General features: G+C 42.4%; 1 protein-coding gene across 1 annotated transcript; it reads right to left on the bottom strand.

Moving 5' to 3' along the window:
• Positions 1 to 800: 800 nt before the first annotated feature.
• Positions 801 to 27,730, bottom strand: lats2 (large tumor suppressor kinase 2). The gene is made up of 9 exons (XM_058615532.1): positions 27,482 to 27,730; positions 17,081 to 17,797; positions 8,170 to 8,302; positions 6,486 to 8,068; positions 5,153 to 5,380; positions 3,621 to 3,975; positions 3,305 to 3,487; positions 3,109 to 3,215; positions 801 to 2,196 (listed from the first exon to the last, which is right to left on the bottom strand). Exons 2-9 carry the CDS (start codon positions 17,480 to 17,482, stop codon positions 1,633 to 1,635), a joined length of 3,555 nt encoding a protein of 1,184 aa, XP_058471515.1. The 5' UTR covers positions 17,483 to 17,797; positions 27,482 to 27,730; the 3' UTR covers positions 801 to 1,632.
• Positions 27,731 to 27,832: the final 102 nt, after the last annotated feature.

Here is a 27,832-nt window from a genome sequence, read left to right as displayed (position 1 = left end):
AATACGTGTGTGTGTGTGTGTGTGTGTGTGTGTGTGATACTGTTTATACTGAATCTGTGCGTGAAAACAACTCAGCGCCAAACTATTTTCTGTACAATTTCAAACTAAAATTGTCTTTTTTCTTCACAAGAAACGATGCGTTTGTGCTTAAAAAAACCAAAACTACCCTTCCTGAATAAACATCAAAATAACAAAAAATTGCAACTGCAGGTGTGAAATTTCTGGTTCAGTCTCTAACAACACAATGGCGGCACCTCGGATCGCAGTAGAAACCAAACTCTACACGTACGTGTTTGTGCCTGTGTAGGTTTTCAAGAGGTAACATTTGAAATGTTCAATCCAAGTAAATACGTCTTAATAATGAGGAGATTTGTAACATCTGTAACATTTCTGTGCCTTTCCCATGATGCAGTTCTAGCACGACTCAGCTTGGCATCAGTCACAATGTCGTTTTCCATGACTTTGTAGCTCCTCCTTAACGTGGGCGGAGTCATCATGGCACGGCTACTGAAACTGCCGTGACTTGCAGGATTTTTAACCCTTTACCGGAGCGAAAGAGCGACATTTTTACATGATTTTACCGCAGCTACGTCACGAAAAAGCACCATCGTGAAATTCTTCCACTTGAAACTTCAGTGCAGTTCCAGAAGGCAAAAAAGTACGGTCTCGTCTTCTCCTGCATCTACAGCAATATCTCAAAAACTAACCATGGTAATCATTGATGAAGGACTGGGAAAACATGCTTTGAAAATGTTCAAAAGTGTTCTAAAACAATGTTCCTTTCACTTTTTTATATATATATATATATATATATAAAAAAAACACCAGGTACCAGGTTCTATCGCAAAAAATAAAAGAACCGAGTTGAGCCGAGCTAGAACTGTAGAATGGAAAAGTGCCAAAAGTGAGGCAGCTGTTGAAGCACATATTTTTAAATTTTAAATTTGATCTGTTGATAAAGACATAAAAGACACATTTTTGTATAAACAGGGAAACAATTTGAAAAAGCAGATTCAGGGATACATTCTCTCAAAAACGGCGATTTCTCTGCGAGGAAATCCAGGAGACTTTTCTGAGACGAGTGAAAATGCACCCGCAGAGACGGAGCCACACTGTTTCTCTTGTGTGTGTGTGTGTGTGTGTGTGTGTGTGTCTGTAGCTTATTTTGCAGCAGCTGTGAAAGACGTGTGTTTTGCTCGTCCTAACCCAAACACCGGTTTCCCTCCTCCTCCTCCACCGTCCGTGATAAACAAGTAAACTAGTTCCACTCTTCACATTGCCGCAAAAAAGCAGCTCAGGTAGAACAGGAAGTCGCTCCCCGTGTGTCACGACGCGCCACTCGTCCGTCCGTCTGTCCGTCCGTCCATAAGACCGAGGGTGGAAGGAATGGGAGGAGAAAGTGACGGACGCAGGAACCAGAATCCGGTCCATTACGTCCAAAAAAAAGCCAAATCCATTCAAGTCTCTTCACTCTTCTGTCACGAGTCTCACCTCTTGGTCCCGGATCAGGAGATTTATTTTATGTTTGAAGTCAGAGCGGACGTGCTGTGGACGCCACAAGGGGGCAGTGTTTGACAAGCCAGATCTGCACATACAGACGGAGGACACGAGGACAATCCCCAACGCTCCTCTTTACACATACACTGGCTCACAGCCCTCGCCCTGCTCCCCCTCCTCTTCATCCTCCTCCTCGATGTCGTCGTCGTCCTCCTCCTCCTCTTGCTGCTGCTCCTCATCCTCCTCCTCCGGGCCCATGCAGATACCCGACGGCATCTCGCTGGCCTCCGGGGGCTTGGGGTAGCGGAAGGGGCAGCCGTTGTCGTCGAAGAACCGGCGGAAGGTGAACTCGTAGAAGGCGTGCTCTGGGTGCTTGCCGTGCGGCGAGCAGAGCATGTCCAGCGCCCGCGTGCTGTCGCCGCTGTCGCTCCACGCCCCGGGGCCGCCCTCCTCCTCCACCGGGTCAAAGTTGGACGTGTCCATCGGGTGTGCGATCTTGGGCCGGTAGGGGGCCGGCTGCTGCCGCAGGTTGCTGGAGAAGTCCATCTCGGTGAAGAAGGGGTGGGCCTTGATCTCGCCGGCGCCGTTGGCGCCCAGGCGCTCCTCGGCCGAGCAGCAGAGGCGCGCGATGATGTCGACGGACTCCGGACTCAGTTTGACCTGCGCAGGCACCTGTAGTGTGCTCTCCCAGTTAATCACCTGTGGACGGAGAGACAGAATACATGAGGTTACCACGGTTACACGATCATTCCCGCCTCCTGTTATGATTTAAAGATCCAGTACGTAACATTTAGAGTGGTTTATGGGCAGAACAATTTTATACCAAGAAAATATCGATCTCTCAGTAAAAACGTATCACGTTAAAACGTTAAAATACAGCGGCGACAGACTTTTTACAGGAGGCAGATTTTTGCCGCTTTTCCACTATACGGTTCCAGCACAGCGCGGCTCGGCTCTACGCGGTTCGGTATGGTTTTCCATGACTTCATGGAACCTCCTCAAAGTGGGCGGAGTCATAGTCACAGTAACGGCTGCGTGAAACAGCTGCGACGCTGGTTTTCTACACGACACAAAAACACAAACTAGTAACTTGTAAAGCAGTCGTTTTCAGGTGTAAATGAATCATTAGAATCGGTTACATTAAAAAGACTTGTTCACTGAATCGTTCAGTACTTCTGCATGACACAGTCACTGAACGTGGTTGCAATTCACTAGATACACCACTGACAGACTCCTCTGTTAAATACTGACATTTCCTTTGCTAACTGTTGGAGATTAACGCACGTTTTCAGGGATTTTTAAGTCTAAAACCGATCTACGGTTAGTTCATTTTCGGCTTTGATTCTCGTGTCGGACGTCGCAGCTCACAACTCTTCCTGTGACGACACTCTCTGACCAATCAGAGGCCGGCGGTCTGTCGACATCACATTTTTAGTATCGGGTCAGCTCGCTTAGAACCTCAGGTACTGTCACCGATGGAAAAGCAAAAAAAACAACACGAGTCGGAAACTACGTCGTGGAATAGTGCCATTATTCTCTCATCGCCCTCCTCTTCCTCGCAGAGATATTCACGTCCATGTTGGGAACACAGTTTTTCCCTCCTTCACTGACCTTAATCTGAGTCTCGGTGGGTGTGGAGGCCAGGAAGGGCGGCTGTCCCACCAGCATCTCAAACAGGATCACTCCCACGCTCCACCAGTCGCACAGCTGCGTGTAACCTGCACACAGACGCCAAAAATAATCCCACACTGTGCCGACACTTCGCAGATTAACATCGTTTTCCTGCCGATTAAACAAAAAACCCCACCTTTGCGCAGCAGCACCTCAGGCGCGATGTAGTTGGGCGTCCCCACCAGAGAGTGAGCGAGGCAGCGCTGGTGCTGCCGGTTGGCTCGCTGCTCCAGGGTCATCAGCCGGTCGCCGCAGCGACAGTTGGACACGTCGTCCCAGAAGTCGCTGGGCTCCATGCTGTCCTGTCGCACGTGGCTTCCTGAAGACACAAGATGGGGGACAAATGACGCACAACCACTTAAACCATCTCCACGTTCTCTTCCCACAGTCCAAAAACAGCTTTATTAGACACTCTGGACACGGAATTCTCAGATAAATCCCCGAAGCCTCACCTTTCTGGTAGTACTTGGAGTTGTGCGTCCAGCGGAAGCCCGTGCACAGGCCGAAGTCCGTCAGCTTGATGTGTCCGTCGCGGTCGATGAGGATGTTGTCCGGCTTGATGTCGCGGTGGATGAAGCCCATCTTGTGCACGCTCTCGATGGCCAGCGTCAGCTCGGCCACGTAGAAGCGCGCCAGCGGCTCTGGGAAGACGCCCATGCGGATGAGCAGGCTCATCATGTCCCCGCCGGGGATGTAGTCCATGACGAAGTAGAGGCTGTCGCGGTCCTGGAAGGAGTAGTAGAGGCGCACGACCCACTCGTTGTCCGCCTCCGCCAGGATGTCGCGCTCCGCCTTCACGTGAGCGACCTGTTAAAAAAAAAAAAACAGAACATCAAGTAGTCGTTTGAATGTCTTTTTCAGCCTCTTCTGTGCTCACAATTATCATGGTTCATAAACCCTTTTCCAAGGCCAAATTCAAGCACTTTTAAGGTAATTATTTCCCTGTTTTATCATGTTAAAAAGAGTTGGAATTTTGCTATAAATGATTCGGCCAATAAGCTATTTTTGTGAGAGAAATACCACAGATGTTTAAAATTCAGCAAGTGCTTTTGATGCTCGGGGCAAAGAAGAAGAAGGAGGTCAATCTGGGGTCAATTTGTCCACTCTGGAATAAACAGAGAAGCTCAGGGTCCGTCCACACAGGGACGTGGTCTTTTCGGGGAACTGAAACGGTTATTGTTTGAAAAGTCTTTAGAGATTTAACACACGAAATCTGCTGTGAGGGAAATTCTGTACTGATAAATTGTCTTTGTTTTGATTTTGTTTTTTGTTTAACGCAGGGGTGTCAAACTCACTTTAGTTCAGGGGCCACAGACTGCAAGATTTCTCAAGTGGGCCAGAACAGTAAAATAATAGCATAATAACCTATAAACAAAGAGAACTCCTCATTTTTCCCCCCCATTTTTGTTTTTTAACAAAACATAATATGAACATAATATATTTTCCCGAGGGAAAACAAGTGCAAATTCTAGAATATGATGCTTAATTAACCATTTACACATGATCACGGTGCATTTATATGATTCTGATACTGAATATTATAGTATTTCACAATTTGATTAGATTCTAAATGTTTACAAATTCATCCTGCGGGCCGGAGAGGACCCTCTGGTGGGCCGATTCTGGCCCGCAGGCCATATGTTTGACACCCCTGGTGAGTTCATTCATTCATTAGGATTAAGTTGCATCATTATGACTCCACGTTTGTCACTCCAAGCCCATGACGACTTCCTGTACTAAAAAAAAAACAAAAAACTTAGTAGCCAATCAGCAGGAAGCTTCATAAGCCCCGCCCTTGGTCAGAATCGCAAACAGGAGACGAGGCAAACAAAATTCCCAATCATTGCAAACAAAAAGTGTATTTTCAAACAAATAAAATAGGATATTTTATTTCTAGTTTGTGTATTTTAGATTTTATGGTTAATGTGTGTTTGCTATATTCCTAAAGTGTCGTTTGCTTCCACGTGAGCGGCATTAAAATGACCTGGTTGCGGTTGAGGACGTCTTTCTTGCGCAGCGTCTTCATGGCGTAGAGTGCGCCCGTGTCCACTTTGCGCGTGAGACAGACTTCGCCGAAGGCGCCGATGCCCAGCGTCTTGATCTTGACGAACATGGACTTGTCCATCTTGGCTCGGCGCAGCCGGTTGTAGTTGGACTCTTTCTGGTTCAGCATCTTCCTCATCTGCTCCTGCTCCGCCTCCGACAGACCGGCCTGAACAAAGACGAAGAAGAAGAAGAAGAAGCGTTAAGTGTTTCCAGTCACGACCTCGGGAATGCGTCACCGGTGACCTCTGATGTCAAATTTAACCCGATTTTCCCCAACACAGCCGTCTGCTGTGTGTCTGCCCGCGGTGTTTTTGTCTCCCAGAGGAAATTCTTTCAGTCTCTTTTTTCTTTTTTTTAAAGCTGGGTCAAAAAGGAGCAGAGGCCAAAGTCATGATTCAGGACAAGATCATGCAAACTGGAATGTGAACTCTGTGACTCCTCACACCGACACAAAAGTCTGGCTGTCTGTGAAAAAAAAAGTCCAGAGGGAGATATTTTTGGTGTGACGACTCATTACCACACACACACACACACGCACAAACACGCGCACACAGACACACACTTTTAAACACACCATTAGCCACTAATTGCCTCAATTTTCCAAAGCGTTTTGACAAAATTCCTCTTCCATTGATTTTCAAACTAAAACAAAAAAAGCAGCCATTCCTTTACTTTCCTGTCAAAACAAAAATTCCAGCGTCTTCAAGCTTCGCTTTAGGCAGTTTCACAGAAAAATGTTATAATTCACACGTTCATAGTGTCTTTTACTTATTATTCTGTGCAACAGCACTTTGGTTCACTGTGGCTGTTTTTAAAGTGCTTTACAAATAAAGTTGGATTGAATTGGATAAACACATTAGTATCTATAGCACATTTGTAAGGATTATTAAAACTGTTGCTGCCAGTTTTTACAAAGAAAACATTGATTTTCAAACTAAAAAAACAAAAACAGCCATTCAATTATATTCCTGTCAAAATAAAATTCCAGTTTATTCAAGCTTGTTCACAGTGTCTAAACACACCGATATCTGCTCTTTGTAAGGTTTACTGAAGCTATTGCTGCTTACAAAGAAAAGAAAGTAGTTTAAAGAAGTAAAAGCAACTTTCACAGAGTTGAACCTAAAAGGAATAATGAAATATCAATTATTGATGGATAAAATACTGTGTGTGGATGTGACACAACTGGCCTTTAACAGTTAAAATGTTTTGTTTTAATCTGCTTTAATCTGTCAGATTAACGCAGCGAGTGAGCAGAGCTCTCCCCCTCTCACCTTTGACATCTCTTGCTCCAGCTGGAGCCTGCGGTTGAGCTTCTGCTGGTGCGTCTTCATCACGTTCTCGATGTGCTGCTCCATGTAGAACTTGAACGCGAACGGCGAGTAGGTCTTGATGCGCGACTCGCGCTTCTCCTCGTCGCGTCCGTTCTTCCTCACGGGCACCGGCGACGTCTGGATCTGCTTCTTGTCCTTCACCGCCTTCTCCCCCTTGCCCAGCTTCGTCTTCTCCTTCACCTGCTGCTGGCTCTCGTCTCCCCCCTTCCCGCTCCCGCCGCTGCCCGTGCGTGCGCTCCTGGCCGCGGGGTTGCCGAGCTCCTGAGCGCCACACATGGCTCCGGCTCCCTCCAGGGGCCCCGACTCGATGAGCAGGCTCTTGGGGTACGGCGGCGGCGGGCAGCGTGGCTCCTGAGCGGGCTCGATGGGGTACGTCTCCTCGGGCATGTAGGCCAGAGGTTCTGCTGCATCCTGGCCCTGAGCCGTCATCCAGCCCGGGTGACACGGCCCCACGGCTGTTTTGGGCTCCGGCCTCATCACGCGGATACTCTTGACCGGCTGCTGAATAGGCGGGGACGTCACGGCCGTGATGGTGTTCGGTGGCCCCAAGGAGGAATCCTGTTTTCCTGCCGGAGGAGGCGCCGCCATCACAGGCCGGACACCGCTGGGGCCCGCAGAGCGACTGTTGAAGGAGTTGGTTCTGCTCGGGACACGCACCTCCCCCCTGAACGGGCCCTGGGGCTGGGGTTGCCTGGCTTGAGGGGCCCCCTCAGGGCCTGGAGGCCCCGCCCAGTGGTGCTCATACAGGTCCAGGTTGAGGCTGGCCCTCGACGGCGTCATCAAGCTCTGCGGCAGATCGGAGAAGTCGGGGCCCATGGCTGCCACCCCACCCGGGGAACGGGACATCATGTGGACTTGGTGGGAGGTAGGGCTGGCCTGTCGGGGGTGGGAGTGCGGGGGCAGGTACAGGTTGGCGGGGTATCCTCCCCCTCCTGCGACTCCTGGCCCGTTCTGACCCATAGGGCCCTTCCCCTGCATGTTGACGTAGTTGTCTTGCGGCGCTATGGGCGGTGGCGCCATCTTATTTTGAAAGGACGGGGTCCTTTTGACGCCGTAGCTGGCAGGCTCCATCATGTGAGGCCTGGCGTGACCGTAGTCGTAGTGGGGGCCGGGGACAGGGCCCCCTGGTGGCTGTGGCTGGAGTTGCAGGGGTTGGCCGGGGACGTTGTAGCTGATCATGGGCCCGTGCTGCTCCATACCCCCGGGGTAGCCCTTCTGCGGGGCCCCCGGTGGGTACATGGTGTTGCCCGGGTTGCTCTGGGGGGCCATGACCGGGGGATACGTTCCCATACTGGGGGGTCGACCCATCGGGTTCCCCATGGCCGGACCCTGCGATGCGCCAGACGGGGGCATCATGTAGTTCATTACAGGGGGGGCACTCATGTAGGGGCCCTCAGGGCCGTAACCACCTGCCCCATCGTACATGGGCGCCCCCATCTGGTGGTAGGGAGGCATCGCGCCTGTGTCCCCTGCAGCGTCCATCGCAGGCCGGTGGTCCATGGTGTTCGGCATCCCAGCTTTTCCTACGGAGGAGCAGGAAAGACATATTTAACATATTTTTTTTTTTAAATGTGAAAATCAACAAATAAACAGACTGAACTATTAGTTAGTATTTCATTTGTACCTGGTGACGTCTGTTTGATGACTCGGACGATGAGTTCGTTTCGAGGGTCGAGGTACCCCATCTTACTGATGTACTCTAGAGCAGCTTCGATGTTCCTGCTTCCTGTCTGCTTCAGCGCCCGCACGGCCATTTCCTGTGAGCAACATCCACAAACAGAACAGTAGTGATGAGAAACTCTGACGTCACACTTTATTACAAGGTTATTTATTATTCACCAGAATTTTGTCTAAATAGAGAATTTTAAAAGGGGTCAAATTTGACTCAAAACAGGAGACATTTGATCAAGGACGAGGAGAAAAAGACGATAAACCTGGACTTTGAAATCGTTTGTGTCGCTGTGTGTCTCTGTCTGTGTGTGTGTGTGTGTGTGTGTGTGTGTGTGTGTGTGTGTGTGTGTGTGTGTGTGTGTGTGTGTGTGTGTGTGTGTGTCTGTCTCTGTGTGTGCCTCTGTCTGACTTTGAAATCGTTTGGCACCAAAAATGTGACATTCAAATGAAGACACGTCTTCAGTTCAGTATTTTTCCATTAATTGCACAAACACAAAAAAAACACACATGTGCATGTCTACAACACACAAACACGAACACACAATTAGGTTAACTGTGTCTGACCTCAAGTAAAAACAGTCAAAATAAAAGCCTCAAACACACACACACGACTCTGTAGGTGCTCAAACACCTGCATCCTCCTCACTTAGGGTCACGTTCCTCTGACTTCCTGTGTTTCAGAGGGAACACTACATGAAACACTTATTTGAATCAAAATTTGGATAAAAAACAAGCGTTTTATTAAGAATTTTAGATGAAAGGGGTCACCAAAAGTGTTTAGAATCTAATTTTGAATGAAAAATTAAGTTTTAGAGGCAATTCTGGGAAATATAAGTATAAAATTACCTTAGTAATAACACACTGATTGATTAAATAATATCAGCTGACGCAAATGATTAAAGAAATGGCAAAAATTCACTGTTATTCTGTCAAACCTCCAGTTACAGACACAGAATTTTGAAGCGCAGACACAGATAAACTCAAAGACTACATTGTTGGTGTCAGAAAATTAAACCACAGAAGACAAAGAGTTAACACAGATGAAGAATGTGAAGACGGACTACATTAAAGACATTCTTGTCTGGAGGCCAAATGTGAAATGTTGGACTTTCCCGTGATGAATAATAAAAATAATAATAATAATAATAATAATAATAATAATGTTGACCTGACATCGTCTGGACGAGACAAGTGAAAACTGGATAAAATCGGAAAAAAGCTGAAGTAAGGTCCGTCTGTGTGTGCATGTGTGTGTGTGTGTGTGAGCTGTATCTGTAACCTCCCCTCTACCCTTTGACCTTTGCGTCTTTCCCTCTCATATAAACCCTCACAGGTGGACGAGCATGAGAATCTCATCGTCCCACACCTGTCCAGTTCCTCAGGTGGGTCACTGTGAAAGTCCACAGGTATGTAGGTCACGCTGCAGCAGGAATGTAAAGGAGTGAATGTACGAAGCTGGTCGTTCCTGTGGTTCCTCATTTAAAGGTCGAATTTAATGATTACAGAATATTGCAGGAGCATCAGAAGACAACGTTATCAGCATCAGAAGACAACATTCTGAGCATCAGAAGACAACATTCTAAGCATTAGAAGACAACATTCTCAGCATCAGAGGACAGTGTTCTGAGCTTCAGAAGACAACGTTCTGAGCATCAGAAGACAATGTTCTGAACATCAGAAGACAACGTTATCAGCATCAGCAGAAGACAACGTTCTGAGGATCAGCAGGAGACAACGTTCTGAGCATCAGAAGACAACGTTCTGAGCATCAGAAGACAACATTCTGAGCATCAGAAGACAACATTCTCAGCATCAGAGGACAGCGTTCTGAGCTTCAGAAGACAACGTTCTCAGCATCAGAAGACACCGTTCTCAGCATCAGAGGATAACGTTTTCAGCATCAGAGGACAACGTTCTCAGCTTCAAAAGACAACGTTCTCAGCATCAGAAGACAACGTTCTGAGCTTCAGAAGACAACGTTCTGAGCATCAGAAGACAACGTTCTGAGCTTCAGAAGACAACGTTCTGAGCATCAGAAGACAACGTTCTGAGCTTCAGAAGACAACGTTCTGAGCTTCAGAAGACAACGTTCTCAGCATCAGAAGACAACGTTCTGCCTTTATTACGAGGCCCCTGTACCTAATAAAGTGGCAGCTGAGTGTAGATTTACATGGAGAAAAACCTCCAATAAAAAGGTTTCCACAGGAATTCCTTCCATGTTATGAAGAGTGACTCATATATTCCACCTTATATGATGCAGTAAAGTCTTCAGAGACATTCACGTCCTGTGTCTTCACTGCAGTAAACATGTAAACAAACAAAATCTGCCAAAATCAGACCCACACCTACATGAGGAAATCCCCTTGAATGGCACATGACCTCACTGCAGAGACATGTCCAGTCTGACCAGCTGCTCACACACACACACAAAGGCAGCGCTGACCGGCGCCCCTGCTGGCCACACATGGAAACAGAATTATATATGTATTAAAAAAACTTTATACATGATATTATCTTTTCACGGCTCCAGATTTATTTTCATTCCAGACTTTAGTCATGTATCGCGTATCACAGAATCGTTGTATCGTGATATTATTGGTATTATATGTATCGTGAGGCGTATACCCTGCGATTCACACCTCTAGTTTACATGTTTTCAGCCACTTTATTTATATACAGTGTTTTGTCTGTGTGTGAAGAGGAGAAACTGTGTGTGTGTGTCTTTGCTTTACAGGAACCTTTAATTGGCTGAAAAGCAGCAGCAACAGTGGGCACAGTCAGCTCTGAAACGCCGGAAATTCCAAGGCCACACACTTTCTACGCCTCATGTTAGAGTGTGTGTGTGTGTGTGTGTGTGTTGTATAGGTGTAAATACACCAAAGCATGCCGTGTGGACATGCCTAATTCAGTCTCCTCCCATCACACGTTCATGTGTGCGCACACACATGAACGTGTGATGGGAGGTTGAGTTTATATTCAGTTTCCTGTGTGTGTGTGTGTGTGTGTGTGTGTGTGTGTGTGTGTGTGTGTGTGTGTGTGTGTGTGTGTGTGTGTGTTGCATTCCAGTGTAAGCATCAGACAGTGCTGACTGTTCTGTCCCTCACTCACTGTCCCTCACTCTCTCTCGTCTTCCTCCTGCTTCTCACACAAAGTTAATCTCTTATTAATCCACACCTGATTTAATCTTATAAAAGAGGATTAAGTACGATGTAAAAAAAAAAAAGTTTATAAGAAGGTTGTTTTGTTTAATGAAGAGTCGTAAAAACGAGAGAAGAGAGATGTAAATGGAGGATTATTTAGATCAGTGGTTCCAAAAGTCTGGGTCGGGACCTGCATATGGGTGGCGAGAGATATTTTTTGGGTCCCCAAAAACAAATTTGCAGCATTTTCACAACTTTTTAAGTTAAGTTTTATGGATATAGGTTTGAAATAATGTGCATAAAATGAAGTTATACGTAATTCATTTACCAAACATGTCTTGTATACCAGTTGAAAATGATATTAGGTGTAACAGATAAATATGTTGTGCAATAAATGCACAAATGTGGTCACGACTGTTTGCCATCTTTAAAAAGTGGGGAAACACTGAGTATTCAAACAGAACTTTACCAAAACAATATTTTTCTTTGTCATCTTTTTAATTTTAAATGTATTTTCCCCATTCTGGTGCCCTTTAATTTTGTTTTTTTTTTTTTAATTTTTAAAATAGTACTGCAGTTTTCCAAAAAAACGCTTGTTCTGTGTGAATAAAAAAGCCAATAAAATTTGCCATACAGTAAATATAAATATAAAAAAAATAAGACTGTTAAATGTAAAAACACAAGCTATTAAATGTATTAACTTTGAGCGTGGGCGTATTAAAGGACATTTAAAAGGTATTTCCTGTGCTTTTTAGACAATGGATAACAGATAGACAGGAAGAGAAGATCAAAAAAAAGAAAATGTGTGAGTCACGGAAGACTATGTCCATTATATATTTTTTTATCTCCTTTGCTTAATTTCATCTTTTCTATTTAGTAGAAAACCAGTGTTTGTAAACATGAGTGCAGATTAACTCAAATAAATAATAAATAACTTATCTTGCTGTATTTCATGTGTGTTTAGGACATTTTCTGGCATCAATGCTGACTTTTTCAGGACCAGAGGTCCTCATGGGGACCAAAACCTGGTCCTACTGATGAGACAGATTCCAATTTTCGGGGCACTAAATAAAGTTAGAAGTCAGATTTTTATTGTCATTAGGTTACGGGTTGGGGATAACACGCTGTCCAAATCAAGACAATGTCCTAACAAGAATAGATGTCCCAATCTGTGTGTGTGTGTGTGGAGGCGAGCCCGGTGACCCCGGCTGTCATGGTGACAGATGTTCCCTGCTCACATTCCGCAAGACCAGGAAGAAGGAATCCAAGTTATTTGGAGTCGGGATCCTCTCCGTTTCTGTGTCTTTCCGTGTCCACATTTTCACTCTGTGGTCACGATCGACAGAATGGACGACTTCTTCTAAAAAACGCACAATCACCGGCCGACAAACTCGACTCTGTCCCAACAGACACACAATCCCCCCTCCCTTGACCAAATTCTTTTAAAACACATTCCCCTCAAATCAAAGCCACATGGAGGACGTTCAGGAGCAGAGTGCAGCTGGACGGAGACGCCGCATGGAGGACGTCCACGCATCATTTCCACACAGAGATCCATAAAAAACATCCTCGTCCTCCAACGTCCAATTCAATGAAGCTGCTCCAAACACTTCATTGTAAGGCTTCAGACTGGACTAATTTACCAAATCCACTTGGATCAATCCAGCGTTGTAATAATTGGGGTTGCAAAATTCCAGGTAATTTTCAAAGTTGGACACTTTCCGTGGAAATCAACGGGAAATTATGGGAATTAACTCGAAATTTCCAAAGTTGAAGGTTGGGAACATAAATATAGCATAATCTTGGCTAAAACAATCAGATTTGATGTGAATACCATTGAGTAGAGCTGCAACAACCGATTATTTTCTCAAATCTTATGGTCCATAAAATGTCATTTAAACACGACGATCAGTGTTTGTCAAACCTGGAAATGACGATGTTCTCGATGTTAGGTGGAGCAAAGAAACAAAGAAAATATTCGCATTTAAGAAGCTGAACCAATCAGAAATCTTGTTTTAATCATGAAAAAAGCATCAAACCGATTAATCGATTATCAAAAAGTTTACTTAATTACTTAAGTAATCGATTCATCAAGTAATTGTTTCAGCTCTACAGTTGAGTATAACCTGCTATTCCTCAATTACAGGGACATAGCACACGACTACTGAACTACTAAAGCTACTTTTCTGAGCCAACAACACAGACAACGCCACAAGTTTGAGCTAAAGGACGACATAAAGTCATGTACTATTTGATGATATTATGGGGTAGATGATATCTGATCTATGGTGTTAGGTGTTTAAGTTTAACGAGCAACTGCTAGCTTACTGGTAAACCAGATATGCTAAATGTAAGCTAGCTAGCACCATTTCATTAAAGAAGCTAGCTTATCGTGGTGCTAGCTACCGCAAATGTGACACCACTTCTTTCTGTTAGTTCAGCTATCTAATCTACATATCTGCATTTTTCTTGTCATATTATTTAACTGAAAAATTGCTAACAAAAATCATTAATGTAAATATGTTTTTTTATACTGTCCAAAATTCAAATTTAACACACAAAGTCTGTTGTTTGAGTACAACTGCAGTGTTTTTTTTCCTCTAAAATCCATTTCTATCTTTGTTTTTCTTCATTTTAACTTGTTAATACACTATTTTAACATGCAGTAAATTGTAAATAACTGCCAGATATTCAAAGTTATCCCGGAAAAATTGTTAGGTACTTTGTACAAGACTGAATCAATCACATCTTTGCACATTTATAAGACTTCTGTGTGTATTTTGTTGGTGTTGTTCATTGGCACACAAAACATATCAATTTATATGTTCTAAAAGCAGAGTGAGTATAAACTTATTTGTTCCCATCCTCTTTCCACAACTCAACATAATCTACATATTTTTACAATACACTATACCAATTTTCTCAAAAAAAAAAAAAATAGTGTGTATATAATGTCAAATATTAACTGAATTTGGAAAATTTAAATGGGGAAAAAAACAGCATTTAATATAAGAAAAAGGCACTAAAAGGACTTCTTATTCTAAGGCTATGTAAATGAAACTCACTCAAATAAACCTACATATGTGCAGTATATTTAAGTAAAACGTCCAACATGTCACACACTGGCCCTTTAAATAAAATAAATGAGTGAGAGGAGGGGGGAAAGTCAACATGTGACACCTGCGCTGCTTCCTGGTTTACGTTCAGTCGACATCACACAGTTACATAAACTCTGAAGAAGAATTGTGCTGAACGAGCAGCAGATTCTTTTCTCCTTCCCCTCAAATCACTTCCTGTCCTTCCCCGTCATCTCGATGCGTGGCGTGCCACTACTACCCCCCCCCCCCCCCTCCACCCGCACTCCCCCTACAAAACATTTCCTCTTTAAAAAAAAAAAAAAAAACAATTATGTAACGAGCCACACACACACAAAGAGGGAGGAGGAAGAGGAGGAGGAGGAGAACTCTTATCAGAAAAGAAAAAAGAATGGGTTTGCTACAGAAGGACGTGAAGGCGGGGATTTAAGTTAAGGGGTTTTCAAGGACATGGGAACTGATGTATTGTTGTTGTGGACAGATACAAACATACAGTATATACATAAAAGTGTTTAGAATAATTCCTGTCACCAATCTGGCACTTTTGATATATTATAAATAGTGCTTTTTAAATAGTGCTCAGAGATGCTTTATGTACATTTAGCAAGTGCACTTAGACCATTAGACCAGCAGCTCCTATAGACCATTTTTGATATCTGGAAAATTATAAAACGATGGACTGGCGATCTGTCCAGGGTTTGACCCTCCACCTTTTACCCTATGTCAGCTGAGATCAGCACAGCACCCCCCTGTGGTGACCCTCACGTGGAGGATAAAGCGGTAGAAAGCAGAGAAATAGAGCTTAGCGCCCATTATACTCGTCATTAGGGTAGAACCTCAGGACTTTTCTCAGGATTCACCAGCGCGTCACACATTTGGCAATGCCAGCTTCTCACTACGGTAATTCTTAAACGGTTGAATAACTGCCAGATATGGAAAAGTAAAAGTTATCTCGGGGGGGGGGGGCGACTCATTGAACATAAATCCAGACGGCATGAATATCACGATGTGTCACAAGAGGGTTAAAAGGTCATAAAACAAGCACAGGTACGAAAATGCACAATCAAAATAAAATACATTTTCCAGTTCATCAAATTTGGTTACGTTTTTTTGCACATTTATGAATAAAAACACCAGAAAAAAAAAAAACTACACAATAAATTTAAATGGAGCAATTTAAAAAGAAACGTGTGATTCCTTTACGTGGGGTCCAGACAAAACGTCCCCAAAACTTCAATATGTTACAAGTACGTACAAACAAACACAAAGTGAGGACACACTTAACTCCCTAACCTTAACCATCACAACTAAGTGCCTTACTTTAACCCTTAACCCAACTCTAACCTAAACCCTAATTCTAACCCGAAAAAGCTATCTAAAGTTGTGAAGACCAGACAAAAATGTCCTCTCTCTGTACGGTGTATGTGTTTCTTTTGGTCCTCACAAAGCCACACACACAGAGACACACACACACACACACAGAGGTGAAGTGGGTCAGAGTACGAGAGGCGACGCGGTGGGTGGTGTCGTTCCTGTTCCACCCTGTTGCCATTGAATGTCCACTTCCTGTTTGTATTGACTGGACTCAGCACTGCTGCTCACAGACCATTCACACACGGTGGCAGCGACTCAAAGTCAAACCAGCTGAGAAAATGGCTGCCATGTCCTTTATTTATTCATTTATTTAATTAATTAATTAATTAATTAATTAATTAATTAATTAAAATCTCCTACCGTTAATACACATCTCCTGTAGAACCAAGAGAATTCAAGCTTCTTTGCTTGCTTTGGAGAATCGGGACACCCCTCATTAGTAGTAGTAGAATATGATGTCTGTGTTCATATGGATATAATAAAAAGTTCATTTATGATGTAGAATTAATCCATTAATGAAAGAAAACAAGCAGAAATTACTATTACTACTACTAATAATAATAATAATAATAATAATAATTGACATTAATGGCGCTTTTCCACGAATCAGTTCGACTCAGCACATTTTGGGCTTTTTGCTTTTCCATCAGTGATAGTACCTGTTTTTTTTTTAAGTTCCTGCTCTGACGAGGTTCCATGTGAGCCGAGCCCATTCTACAAAAGTGACACAACAACAACAACAACAACAACAACAACACACTGCCAGCCACTGATTGGTCAGAGCGTCGTCACTGGAAGAGTCATGAGCGCAACGTCCAACATAAGAATCAAAGCCAACAATGAACGAACTGCAGATTAAAGTTAAAAAAGACTTAAAAATCTCTGAAAACATTAACGTTAATCTCCAACGTTTAGCAAAGGAAATGTCTAAAATGTTGTGTATTTAGGGAATTACAACCCGTTTGGTGGCATTTCTGTGAACAAATCTTTTTAAGTCAACTGATTCTAATGATTCAGTTACACCCACAACCAAAACACGTCACGGCAGTTTCATGCAACTGTGCCACGCAACCGTGCCACGATGACTCCGCCCACACTGAGGAGGAGCTATGAAGCCAGACCTCTGCTCCACAGAATGAATGGACACAAACATCCCACAAACACTTGAAAACCTTGAGGAAGATCTTGTGAGAAAGAGTGGAAGGCGTTACATGTGCAGAAGCGGCTCCAGATGATTCAGCGTGTGTTTGCTCACCTGGTCACAGCCGGCGTTCACCAGCTCCTGCAGCATCTGTCTGTTCACCTCTCCGGCTCCCGCGGGATGTCCGGACCCGGAGGACGAGGAGGACGACGACGACGAGGACGGACCGGACTCGTTGGCGAACGGCATGAGCGACTTGCGGATTTCCCGCAGAGCGTTCTGGTAGTTGTTGAACTTCTGCGGCGGCCGCAGCTGCTGCTGGCGTCCGGCCGCATCTTTGCCGCTCTTGCAATCAGGCGCTCTGCCACTCCCGCCGCCGCCGTCGCCCCGGGAGCTGCCGCCGTGCAGCGCCTGGCTCACCAGCTTGGCCGGCTGCTTCAGACCCTCCTTGATCTCCTGCAGCCGCTGGCGAGTGTTGCCCACGTACGGGGCCGCTGGGAAAGTCTTTGGCCTCATGGCCTCAGTGGCCAAACACACACTCACACACACACACACACACACACACTCTCTCTAAAAGATCCCTTTAAATGTGTCCGACCGAAATGGATAAATAATCTCCTCCCCTCGTCTCCTCTCCGGTGTCTGTGGTTCCTGTCGGTGCAGGTGGAGCAGATGCAGCTGATGTGTGGGATACTACAGGCATTCCATGGTGTGGGGTTCTTTTCCTTTTTTTCTTTTTCTTTTTCAAGGCTCGGGTTCCAGCTTATTCCAGGAAATGCAGCCGGTCATGAGGGCACGGCCGAGCCAGACCATGATGCTGCCAATCTGTGCCTGCGGACGAGAAGAGAAGAGAAGAGAAGTTAGAGCAGCAGGAATGTGGTCAAGTGTAGTGTTCGTGTTTCTCTGAGTGTCTAAAATTAAAAGTGAACACAGGGTTTTGTTTTGTTTTGTTTTGTTTTTTACGATATAAGCACAGGAAAGTAGAATCTCAGACTTTCTGCTGAGACAGAAGCATTTTAAACACTGAAAATCACTTCTATTATCAAATGAATTCAACTTTATTTTAATACAGGGCGGTGCGATATATCCACATTACATCTACATCATGACAAGAGTATGAAAAGTATTATTACTCCATTCATTCTCTACAGAAGAGACGAAATTATCTGCAGTTGTGTGCAGGGATCATATATCGGTTATCGGCCGAAGCGCTCACGATATATAAGGGATCAACTACCGTGCATCTCTGCTCCTTTCATGTGAATATCTTATGGTTTCTTTGCTCCGTGAAACAAAGAAACCATTTCCAGGTTTGGGGGAAACAACAACAATCAACATTTTCTGAGATTTTTATGGACAACAATCAAGTCATCAATTAATACAGAAAATGAACATCTTTTGTGAACCATTGAATGCATCTCCTATTCGTGGAAAAGACGAAAATTATAACTTAACATTAATATGTGGAGTAAAAGCTGTTCTTTAGTCGGTTTTCAAAGATCAACGTCGTCTGATGCCACAGATTATGACCAGGGTTTGGTGAAAATGATATAGAATATTCCATTAATAATACATTTAAGAATAAATTAACTGTTTTGATAATCGATTAAACTGTGTTTTTAAAACTTTCCCCTCATTTTTTCAGCTTATCTTCAGATAAATCATAAATCATTAAAGCATCATCATTTTCCAGGTTTGACGAACACTTTTCAACATTTTACTGACCAAACAAGTGTCGACGGGTTAATATTAATTAATAATTATGAAAATGATCCATAGTTGCAGCCCTGGTGAACAGTGTGAGAGCGCTGCAGTAACCTGGACTCATCATCTTTAGTACAAACACAGCACAGTTTCATAGCTCATGCATCATCGAGGAATGCTACGGGTCATAAAATGCCACCTGACCCTCCCTCACTCCCTCCCCCCTCTCTTTCTACGACGAGCCCCATCACTGCATAGCTGCGGTTGCACAAGCCCCCCCCCCCCCCCCGCGGTCACTGCATACTTGTGCTGCGTGGTCATCAGTAAACACCGCTGTGAGCAGCTCAGCTCAGCGCTGCAGCAGCGCGGGGGCCGCGGCGAGGCGGCGGGACACGACGGTCAGGCAGACATTCAACACCGCGCCGGAGGAATCTTCTCTGCACCAAACATACGACGCATTCTGCCACAGCAGCGTTTGGTCGTGCGGGACGGACGGGGACAAACTGAAGAAGACAGCGACGTCCAAGCTGCTTTCAGCTGCTTTCGTGATAACTGTACGTTAGTGGAATGTTGCGACAGCGCTGCACAGCATGCAAATATGTTGACCTTTAACCCCCCGGCTGCGCTTGACCTGTCAGGAGTCAATCGCTGCCGACCTGTGCTTCAGGCCTGAAACAAAGAGGGGTTAAAATGTCTCGTTTAATTACAGCTTTTCTGACATTAAGTGCAACTGCAATTTGATTTACGATGTCATTTTTCCATTCTTATTTTTTTATATTTTAGTCATTTGGTTCATAAAATGGGAAAATGTTTTCCAAATATCTTGAAATAATGATGTTCTCAAATCTCTTCTTTTGTCCACAAACCAAAATGATTCAGTTTTAATGATTTATTTGTTGTGTGGAGCAAAGAAAACAGAAAATATTCACATTTAAAGAAGCTGAAAAATCCCAGAAACTTGTTTTTAACGATTAAATCGAGTCATTGTTTCAGTTAAAATGCAACTTTTTAAGTCGAATTTCAATATAACATTAGAGCTGCAAATAACGACTTATTTCATATTCGATTAAGTCGATTGTTTTCATAAGTTGGTCCTTAAAGCTGTTGATCTGCGTTTCCCCAAACCTTGAAATGATAATATTATTAAACGTCTTCTTTGGTCCACAAATCTAAATGATTCAGTTTGAATGATTTCTTTGTTACATGGAGCAAAGAAAATATATTATATATATATATATATATATAGAAAATATTCACATTTAAGAAGTTACACAACTATTAATTTAATAATCCATTAATCATTGCAGCAATGTACAACTTTAGCATGTGCAGGTTCATTCAGTGAATACCAGACACCGAGATTACACAACAGTCATTTAAAGAAACATTCATCAAAACAGCACGATCTCCTTCTTTTTCATTCTTAAAAGTTTTCCAAACACACCAAAAAAAGGACTAAACACTGTAGTGCCTGTGCCAGGCCTGTGAGTGGCGCTATAACAATGCAAAACACAAAAATACACTGAGAAGAAGACATGGACGCATGTGTATAAATCGAACAGGCTGTGAACAAACTCCAACAGCCACGATGAAGACTGCAATAATGTTTTTCCCCAAACTTGCAAATTATTGACATTTTTCAAAAGATAAAGATACCAAACTATCTTAATCCAAATCACAATATCTGTAACAGCTCATCTCGTTTGAATTGGTACAATTACATCCAGGAGATGATTTACAACTTAAAACTAAAAAAACTGTCAGAATGTTTCAGCAAATTTGGTTGGGGACGCAAAAAAAAAACTCCCCTACGACCCATCTTAGGGTCCCCACCCAGTCTTTGGGAACCGCTGCAATACCGACCATGACCTCTGACCGACTCCTTCACAACAACAGCATATTTGGAGCAATTAAACATATAAACTGACATGATTACTATGTTTAAATCCTTGTTAACACTGAGCTAAAACATCATCACATTCTCCTGTTCCGTCTCTGTGGAGGAAATAATGGAAGTGGGAATTTACTGGACAAATACCATGGGAACATTTAGGTGTTATTATGTAACACTGTAAACAAAAATAAGAACATTTAACTCATACACGTTTACTGGACATTCACGCTGTCGTCCTTGCAGTGGAATATAGTGTAGTTAATGTTGGTCGTGCTTTTAAACAATTTAAAAATCATTTAATATTCAATATTTAATTGTCACTTTTTCAGATAATATGACTCTCGACAGTGCAGCCATATGCGATATTCAAACATGAACTTTAAATAAAAAAAAATAATGTTTTATTTCAAAATACACAGCCTGGAAGTGCATCAGACTGTAATTAGTCTGTAGTAATTAAAATAAATAGGTAATTATTAGGGGTGGGAATCACCAGAGACACCACGGTACGATATCATCACGATATTCAAGACACAATATGATATTATCACGATATTCAAGCCACAATAAATCATTGTGATATTTAGGTCACAATACGATATTATCATGATATTTAAGTCAAAATATGATGTTATCCCGATGATTAAGTCACAACATGATATTGTCACAATACAATATTATCATGATATTTAAGTCACCATATCATATTATCACTAGATTATCCCGATATTTAAATCGCAATATATCATTACGATATTTAAGTCACAATACGATATCATTATATGTATCATGATATTTAAGTCACAAAATGATATTATCCCGATATTTAAGTCATGATACCATATTATCACTATATTTACGAGTATTTGCAGCTCTAGTGAGAGCGAGCACTTGGCACCATCTAGTGGACTGAAACATCAATAGATTTTTTCTTGTTTAACGCTAATACACAAAAAGTTTGTTTGTTTATTTATTTGGTGTCTCAAAGGCGATATATCGGCACGCAAAATATCGTGATATTTTTGAACCCGGCCCTAATATCACAATCAAATCCCAACAAAAACATGTCAGAAAAAAACAAATTCATGATGTTCAGTGCTGGCCTAAAGAAATGACAGAGATGTACTGTGTTTTCATAATCTGTGCACAGATACGACAACTATCTTTTTATGCACTATCTGGAAAATCCAGAGGAAAGAAATCATGGCATTCATAAACTAAACTCCCCCCCCTCCACCCTTCACCCACCACCCTCCAGCCGTCACCCTCCGCCCGCCGCCCGCCTCCGTGCCTTTGGGACATTTCTGAGAACGACACAGTATCCACTGTTTGTACAGATTAAACTGCGTGTAGACAAAAACATGTTTGGTTTTCCCTTTTTTTTTTTTTTTTCCTCCTTCTTTATGATGGCAGTGGTGGTGGTGGGAGACAGAGCAGGGTGGGGCAGAGCTGCATGAATGTTGCCCCATCTCTGGGATCTCCAGCCTCCATTCCTGTGATGCTTCAGGCGCCATGTCTGACCAGTGAGCATGCCATTCCACAAGTAACTACAAGTAAACTCATACCAGCGTTGAATCATGGGACAGTCGGACCAAAATAAACCCCCCCCACCACCCCCACCCAGCCCAAAAAAACCCAAACACAACATCAATGTACGATGACGTTTGTCTGGAAAAGAAGAAGCAGGAGGAGGAGGAGAAGTCAAACCGTTTATAATTCACCAGATTAAAAACCCAGCATAACTGACCCATCAACACATGCCGGAGCCTTATCTCTGCTTTGACCTTCACCTGACCTTTGACTCCAAACTGGACGGCAGTCGACCAGTTTAATTTATTCACACACGCTTCAAAAATATGTGAAATCGATTTTACCGTAAACAAATATTATTCAAACTCACTTTGAGAAGCAAAGTAGTGATGTTTTAGATTCATTTAAATAAATAAATCTAAAAAATTCATATTTATAAATAAATAGCATTTGTCTGATGCAGATTAATATAAATTACCAATCTGCTCCTCCAAGACAATAAACTGAATATATATTTGAGATTATGCTCATTTTTGAGGTTTTATGCTACCTTTTATGTATTAAAAATTGAAGGATTAATGTGAAAGTGGAAGAAAAACTGCCTTATTTCACATAAAACACTCAATCCCAAAAAAATATACCTCCATAAAACAGGTTGATTTGCAAAAGAAACTAAAATAAATCAAAGCCTCGTCACTTTATTGTGCAGTTCCTTCAACGGCCACTAGGTGTCAAGGGGAAAAAAAGGCAAAGTCTCTTTAAACCAACTTATTTTCTACTAAAAATGTGACTTTAAATGACTAGAATCATCAAAATCAGCTTCTGACTGAATGTTTGTTGTTGATGAACTGTTATTTTAAGGGTTTTGTAGAAGGAGATGAACGTTTGACGACACCGTGCTGCTCACTCTGCCTCAGATAATCCACTCAGATTTCCTCCACTTCTGCCAAAACACACGGCCGTCGTCGACGTCGACTTATTTCACTCTCCTGACAATAAAATGCTGGAGGAGAAATAGGTTGTGAAATCCGTCTTTCAGCACCGACTCTAATATTTGGAAACATCGCGAGCAGCTGACAGATTAAAAAGTTTGCTTCAGATTGCAGCTGGACTTTATCATCAGGAGTCGCTGGGATTAAATCCAAACCATTTGACGGACTTCGCAGAATCTCTTGGACTGCATTTGGAAAATTAGAAAGTACGAGGAAAAACATTTAAAAAAAAATCCTAGATGACTTCAAGACGGCAGATACAAGAATGTGAATTTGAACACACTCTTCAAAATAAGAGTTACAAAAGGGGCTTCAAATTAAAAGCATGGGAAAATGTGTGATAGTAAAAACAAAACAGAACAAATCATCCGTCCTTTAAAAAGGTTGTGGAGGGAACTGGGTTCAAATATATCAATATTTGTTGTACTACATTAGGTGTGGGAATCGGTACGATGTGATACGCGATACACGGTTCACGATACCAATAAAATCGCGATACAGCGATTATGTGATAATTTTACAGCGATACATCGCGATATCTGTCTAAGTGAAGACATCAAAAACGTTAACGTGAAAAGTAAAAAGCGCAGGATTTGTCTGTTTATTAACAACATACCGATTAAAGGAGGAGGAGGAGACATGAGGTAGTGACGGCCAGCGTTTCTGTTTACTTTAGAGCGCCATCATTTGTTCATTAAAATATCGATATTTGCCCTGGTGATTGCAAAAATCGATATTTTGACCCGCCCCGTACTGTCTATCAAGTTTTAATCCAGATTAAATCAGATTTTTACAGAAAAGCTGACATGATCTACTTCCATTTTTCCTGCAACCATGTTTAAAAGTTAATTTCATAATAAAGAAAATAATAAAGATTTCTCAACTTCAGTTACCAGTTATTGACCAACACTAAATATATGACACAGGTCATCAAAAAAATTCAAATATTCAATGAAAAAAGGGAAGTTTTAGTGACTTTATGACATTTCTTGGTTTGTAATAACTGTCCAATTTATAAGAATAATCGAGTATTGAGAAAAATTATCAAATATTGGGACCGCAACTAACAATTATTTTCATACTCAGTTAATTAAGAACTTTTTTGGTTTCGTAAAATCTCAGAAAATGTTGATTCACCACCGTTTTAATGATTTCTTTGTTAGACGGAGCAAAAGAAACCAGAAAATACTCACATTTAAGAAGCTTTTTAAACAAAAACACAGTATGAAAGTAGCCTTGGACGATTCCAGTTAAGATATGCATATTTTTGGTTTGTTGGAGGAAGCTGCAGAAAAGCCTGCTGTGAGGCACCGGTACGAACCACTGTACCACCCCCAATCACACACAAAAAAACTGATTTTAAAAAGCAGCAACAACTTCAGCTGAACCTGAGGTTGTGGATGTGTGGAGACACCGATAAGCAACAAACAAAGTAAAGCTGGCGGCGTCCTGTTGGCCTCCACCAACAACACATTTTTCCATATTTATAGACAAAGAGAACGCTTGAGGACAAATCTGTGACAGAGAGAGAAAAGACGAGTGTGTCGCTGAGAAACAGAAAAGCTCCAGTGGTGCGTTGTGTAAAAAAAGAAAAATCCCCCTCGGGTGGAATGTTTTAGCACGGCTGTTAGCGGTGTGACTGTGTGCAATTCATCCACATGTATCAACTTCACTTTTACGTGTTTAAAAACACTTATGCCTATTGTGGTAAAAAAAAAACGACAGCATATACTCCCCGAGTCAAACGACCCTAGTGGTCACAGGTTTTTATTGGCTGCAGCTTGATTGGGCATTGCGAACTTTAGCATTACAAACACGCTAAAAACACAAGACAAGAATACCGACCCCTTTGATCCACTGGATCCAGAAGAAATTTTAAACTATATAACATTATAGCTTGCTGTCTCAAGCTGTAAAAAGTAAGGTTTGCTAAAAACATTTATCGCTAACAACTATGCTAACAAAATAACACGCTTACTCAAGTCTTGTCTCACTAGTGCAGATCAGAGCCAAAGCTACAGAGTTTGAATGGGGATTTAACAAATTCCCACTGGTCAAAAACAGCTAATCAAGCTAACTTCAGCAATCAAAACAACCCTCGCGTTTCTCTATTCTTCTTTAATTCACAGCGTCAATCAATATTTAAAAAGGTTCAGAGTGAAATATTTAGCAATATATAATTATAAAGTTGGAAAAAACATGCCGGAGAAGCTATGTAGCCTTAAGTTAGCATCAAATTTGTCACAACGTGTTAAAACATGGTGGTACAAAATGGCGTCATGTGTTGATTTTATGTATCGCGGGCTAGCCGTTGTTAGCAATAGCAGTTGATAACGTTGCTCTACTTCACAACACTTCAATGGTTAAAAAATTACTCGTTTAACGACTGATTTACTGTGAAACAAATGCAATAGAAGTTATATTAGTGGTAAAAAAAAATTGTTGTGTTTATTTTGGTGGCAGCCATATTGGTATCCTAACTCAGGATTAGCAACACCTCCTGAACTGGAACTGGAAATTCCGAGTTCCGACAACAAATGGAACGCAGCTTATTCTGGGTAACGTAAAACAACAATTCAGGTGATTGTACATGTATAGAAAATGAAGTAGAACCTTCGTTATACAACAGTTTAGTTGGTTTTCATTTATAACTCCTGCACAGTATTTCTTATTTATATGTTGTAACCATGTTATCTTTTCTTTTAAAAATAATTTCACTCTTGTTTTTTACCATCATGTTATTTCCACACAGTTCAGCTGGTTCTTCTTTATTCCAGAACAGCAGGGATCAGGACGACCTGCTGGAGCTGTCACTGAAACCCACATCCACACAATCCACAGCCAAAACCTGCCTGAGCTCCAGTGATGATTTCACACCACAGTGATTCTTCAGCACTGACAGAACCACAATCAAATCCAGCTGCACCACCATCTTCATCATCATCACCACAGAGCAAGAATAATAAAAGAAAGAAATAATAAAGCCACAAGAAAATCAAAATTCACAATAAACCTTGGATGGTCTTCCTGAGTTTTCTGAGTTTAAAGTCAGACAGAATTCAAGATTAAAGTCAGAATTCTGAGATTAAAATTGTGATTTCGTGATAATTTCATACTGTGACTTAAATATCGTGATACATACTGTGATAACATTGTAGCGTGACTTAAATATTGTGATAATACATCCTGGTAATATTGTGTTGTGACATTAATATTGCGATAATATCGAATTGTGACTTAACATATTGCGATAATACCATATCATGACTTAAATATTGTGATAAACATCACAATATCGTATTGTGACTTAAATGTCCCGATAATATCGTGTTGTGACTTAAATATCGCAATAATATCATGTTGTGACAAACATCGTGATAATACCATATTGTGACTTATATATCGTGATACATATTGAGATAATATTGAATTGTGATTTACATATTGCCATAAATATTGTCTTGTGACTTAAATATTGTAATAATACCATACTGTGGCTTAATTATCGTGATAATATTGAATCGTGATTTGCAAATTGTGATAAATATCGTGTTGTGATTTGAATATCACGATACATAGCATGATACATATCGGGCGTCTCTCGCCCCTACTTGACGATTAATTCAGCCATTGAATAATAATAATCTGTAGATTATTGTTGCAGCCCTGCATGAGACTAAAACCTGCATGAGGTGTATCTAATAAAGTGGCTGCGCGTGTCTGCTGTCACTTTAACACAAGTTAAGTGAGAAGTTTAACGAACAAACACACTTTTGTGTTGTATATATTCAAGTAAATGTCATGTACTGCACCTTTAAAACACATGTGACACGAGTCGTGCTCTTTAAAACACACAATAAAGTTCAAAAACACAACATATGTATAGTTAGAATGTTATAACTGGAGGTAGAGTGTGTAGATTTGAGAGGCTGGGCTTTAAAAAACTCCCATAAACACGCTAAAACTAAACTTTCCAGACATGTCACGAGCAGAAAAACACAAGGTTGGAACCGTTCACATCCGTGCCAAACATTTAGACCCGTTACAAAATGGTGTCAGTGTAGTTTAGTCTTTGTACTCGGGGCCTTGGACATGGAAACGATAGGAAATCCCTGTTTTAACGTCCTGTGGCCTTCACAGGAGGAGGAGGAGGAGGAGGAGGAGCAGGAGGAAACAGCAGAAACAAGCCCAAAAACACACACACCTCACTTCACAAAAACACGCAAAGACAACAAAAAAAACACACACTTTTCTGTCTTTTCCACTTCAACAAACCCGGGACTGGACTTTTCCCACAGCAACAAGTCGTGAAAATAACTCCACACCACCTCCTCCTCCTCCTTCACCTCCTTCACTCCCCTCCCCAAAAAGAAAAATCCCAGCAGCTCAACTCACCATGTGATGGACGTAAAGAGTGGACTTTCTGTCCCACTTTTGCGACGCGAAACTCGCCCGAACTACGACGCGTTGTCGTGGGTAAAAGTCCGTCCGTGTGCGTGGGTCTAAGTGCGGGGGCTCAGCGTGATGAAACGAGCCTCCATTTTCTGCCCGGATTGACTCCAACACACACGCAGCAGCAGCGGCAGCAGGAGCAGGAGGAGCAGCAGGAGGAGAAATGCAGCACAAAGTTGGACACTCGCTGCATTGTTAACATTCCACAGGTCACGTGACGGACCGACGCACGTCAGCGGCGAGGCAGAGATCGTCTCTGACACACGGGAGCTCACTCTGTTCTCTGTTCACTGA

The sequence above is a fragment of the Solea solea genome, chromosome 2 (assembly GCF_958295425.1).
Source record: "Solea solea chromosome 2, fSolSol10.1, whole genome shotgun sequence".
NCBI lineage: Eukaryota > Metazoa > Chordata > Actinopteri > Pleuronectiformes > Soleidae > Solea > Solea solea.
This window is presented reverse-complemented; position numbering and strand designations above follow the sequence as displayed.

What these genes read in the sequence shown, in the direction of transcription:
- lats2 (XM_058615532.1), bottom strand. Translation starts at nt 17,482, where the DNA reads ATGAGGCCAAAGACTTTCCCAGCGGCCCCGTACGTGGGCAACACTCGC. An exon ending in TGAACGCCGGCTGTGACCAG is followed by an intron (nt 8,303 to 17,080) that starts GTGAGCAAACAC and finishes TGTTGCTCACAG; the next exon opens with GAAATGGCCGTGCGGGCGCT. An exon ending in TGAGGTGCTGCTGCGCAAAG is followed by an intron (nt 3,216 to 3,304) that starts GTGGGGTTTTTT and finishes GTCTGTGTGCAG; the next exon opens with GTTACACGCAGCTGTGCGAC.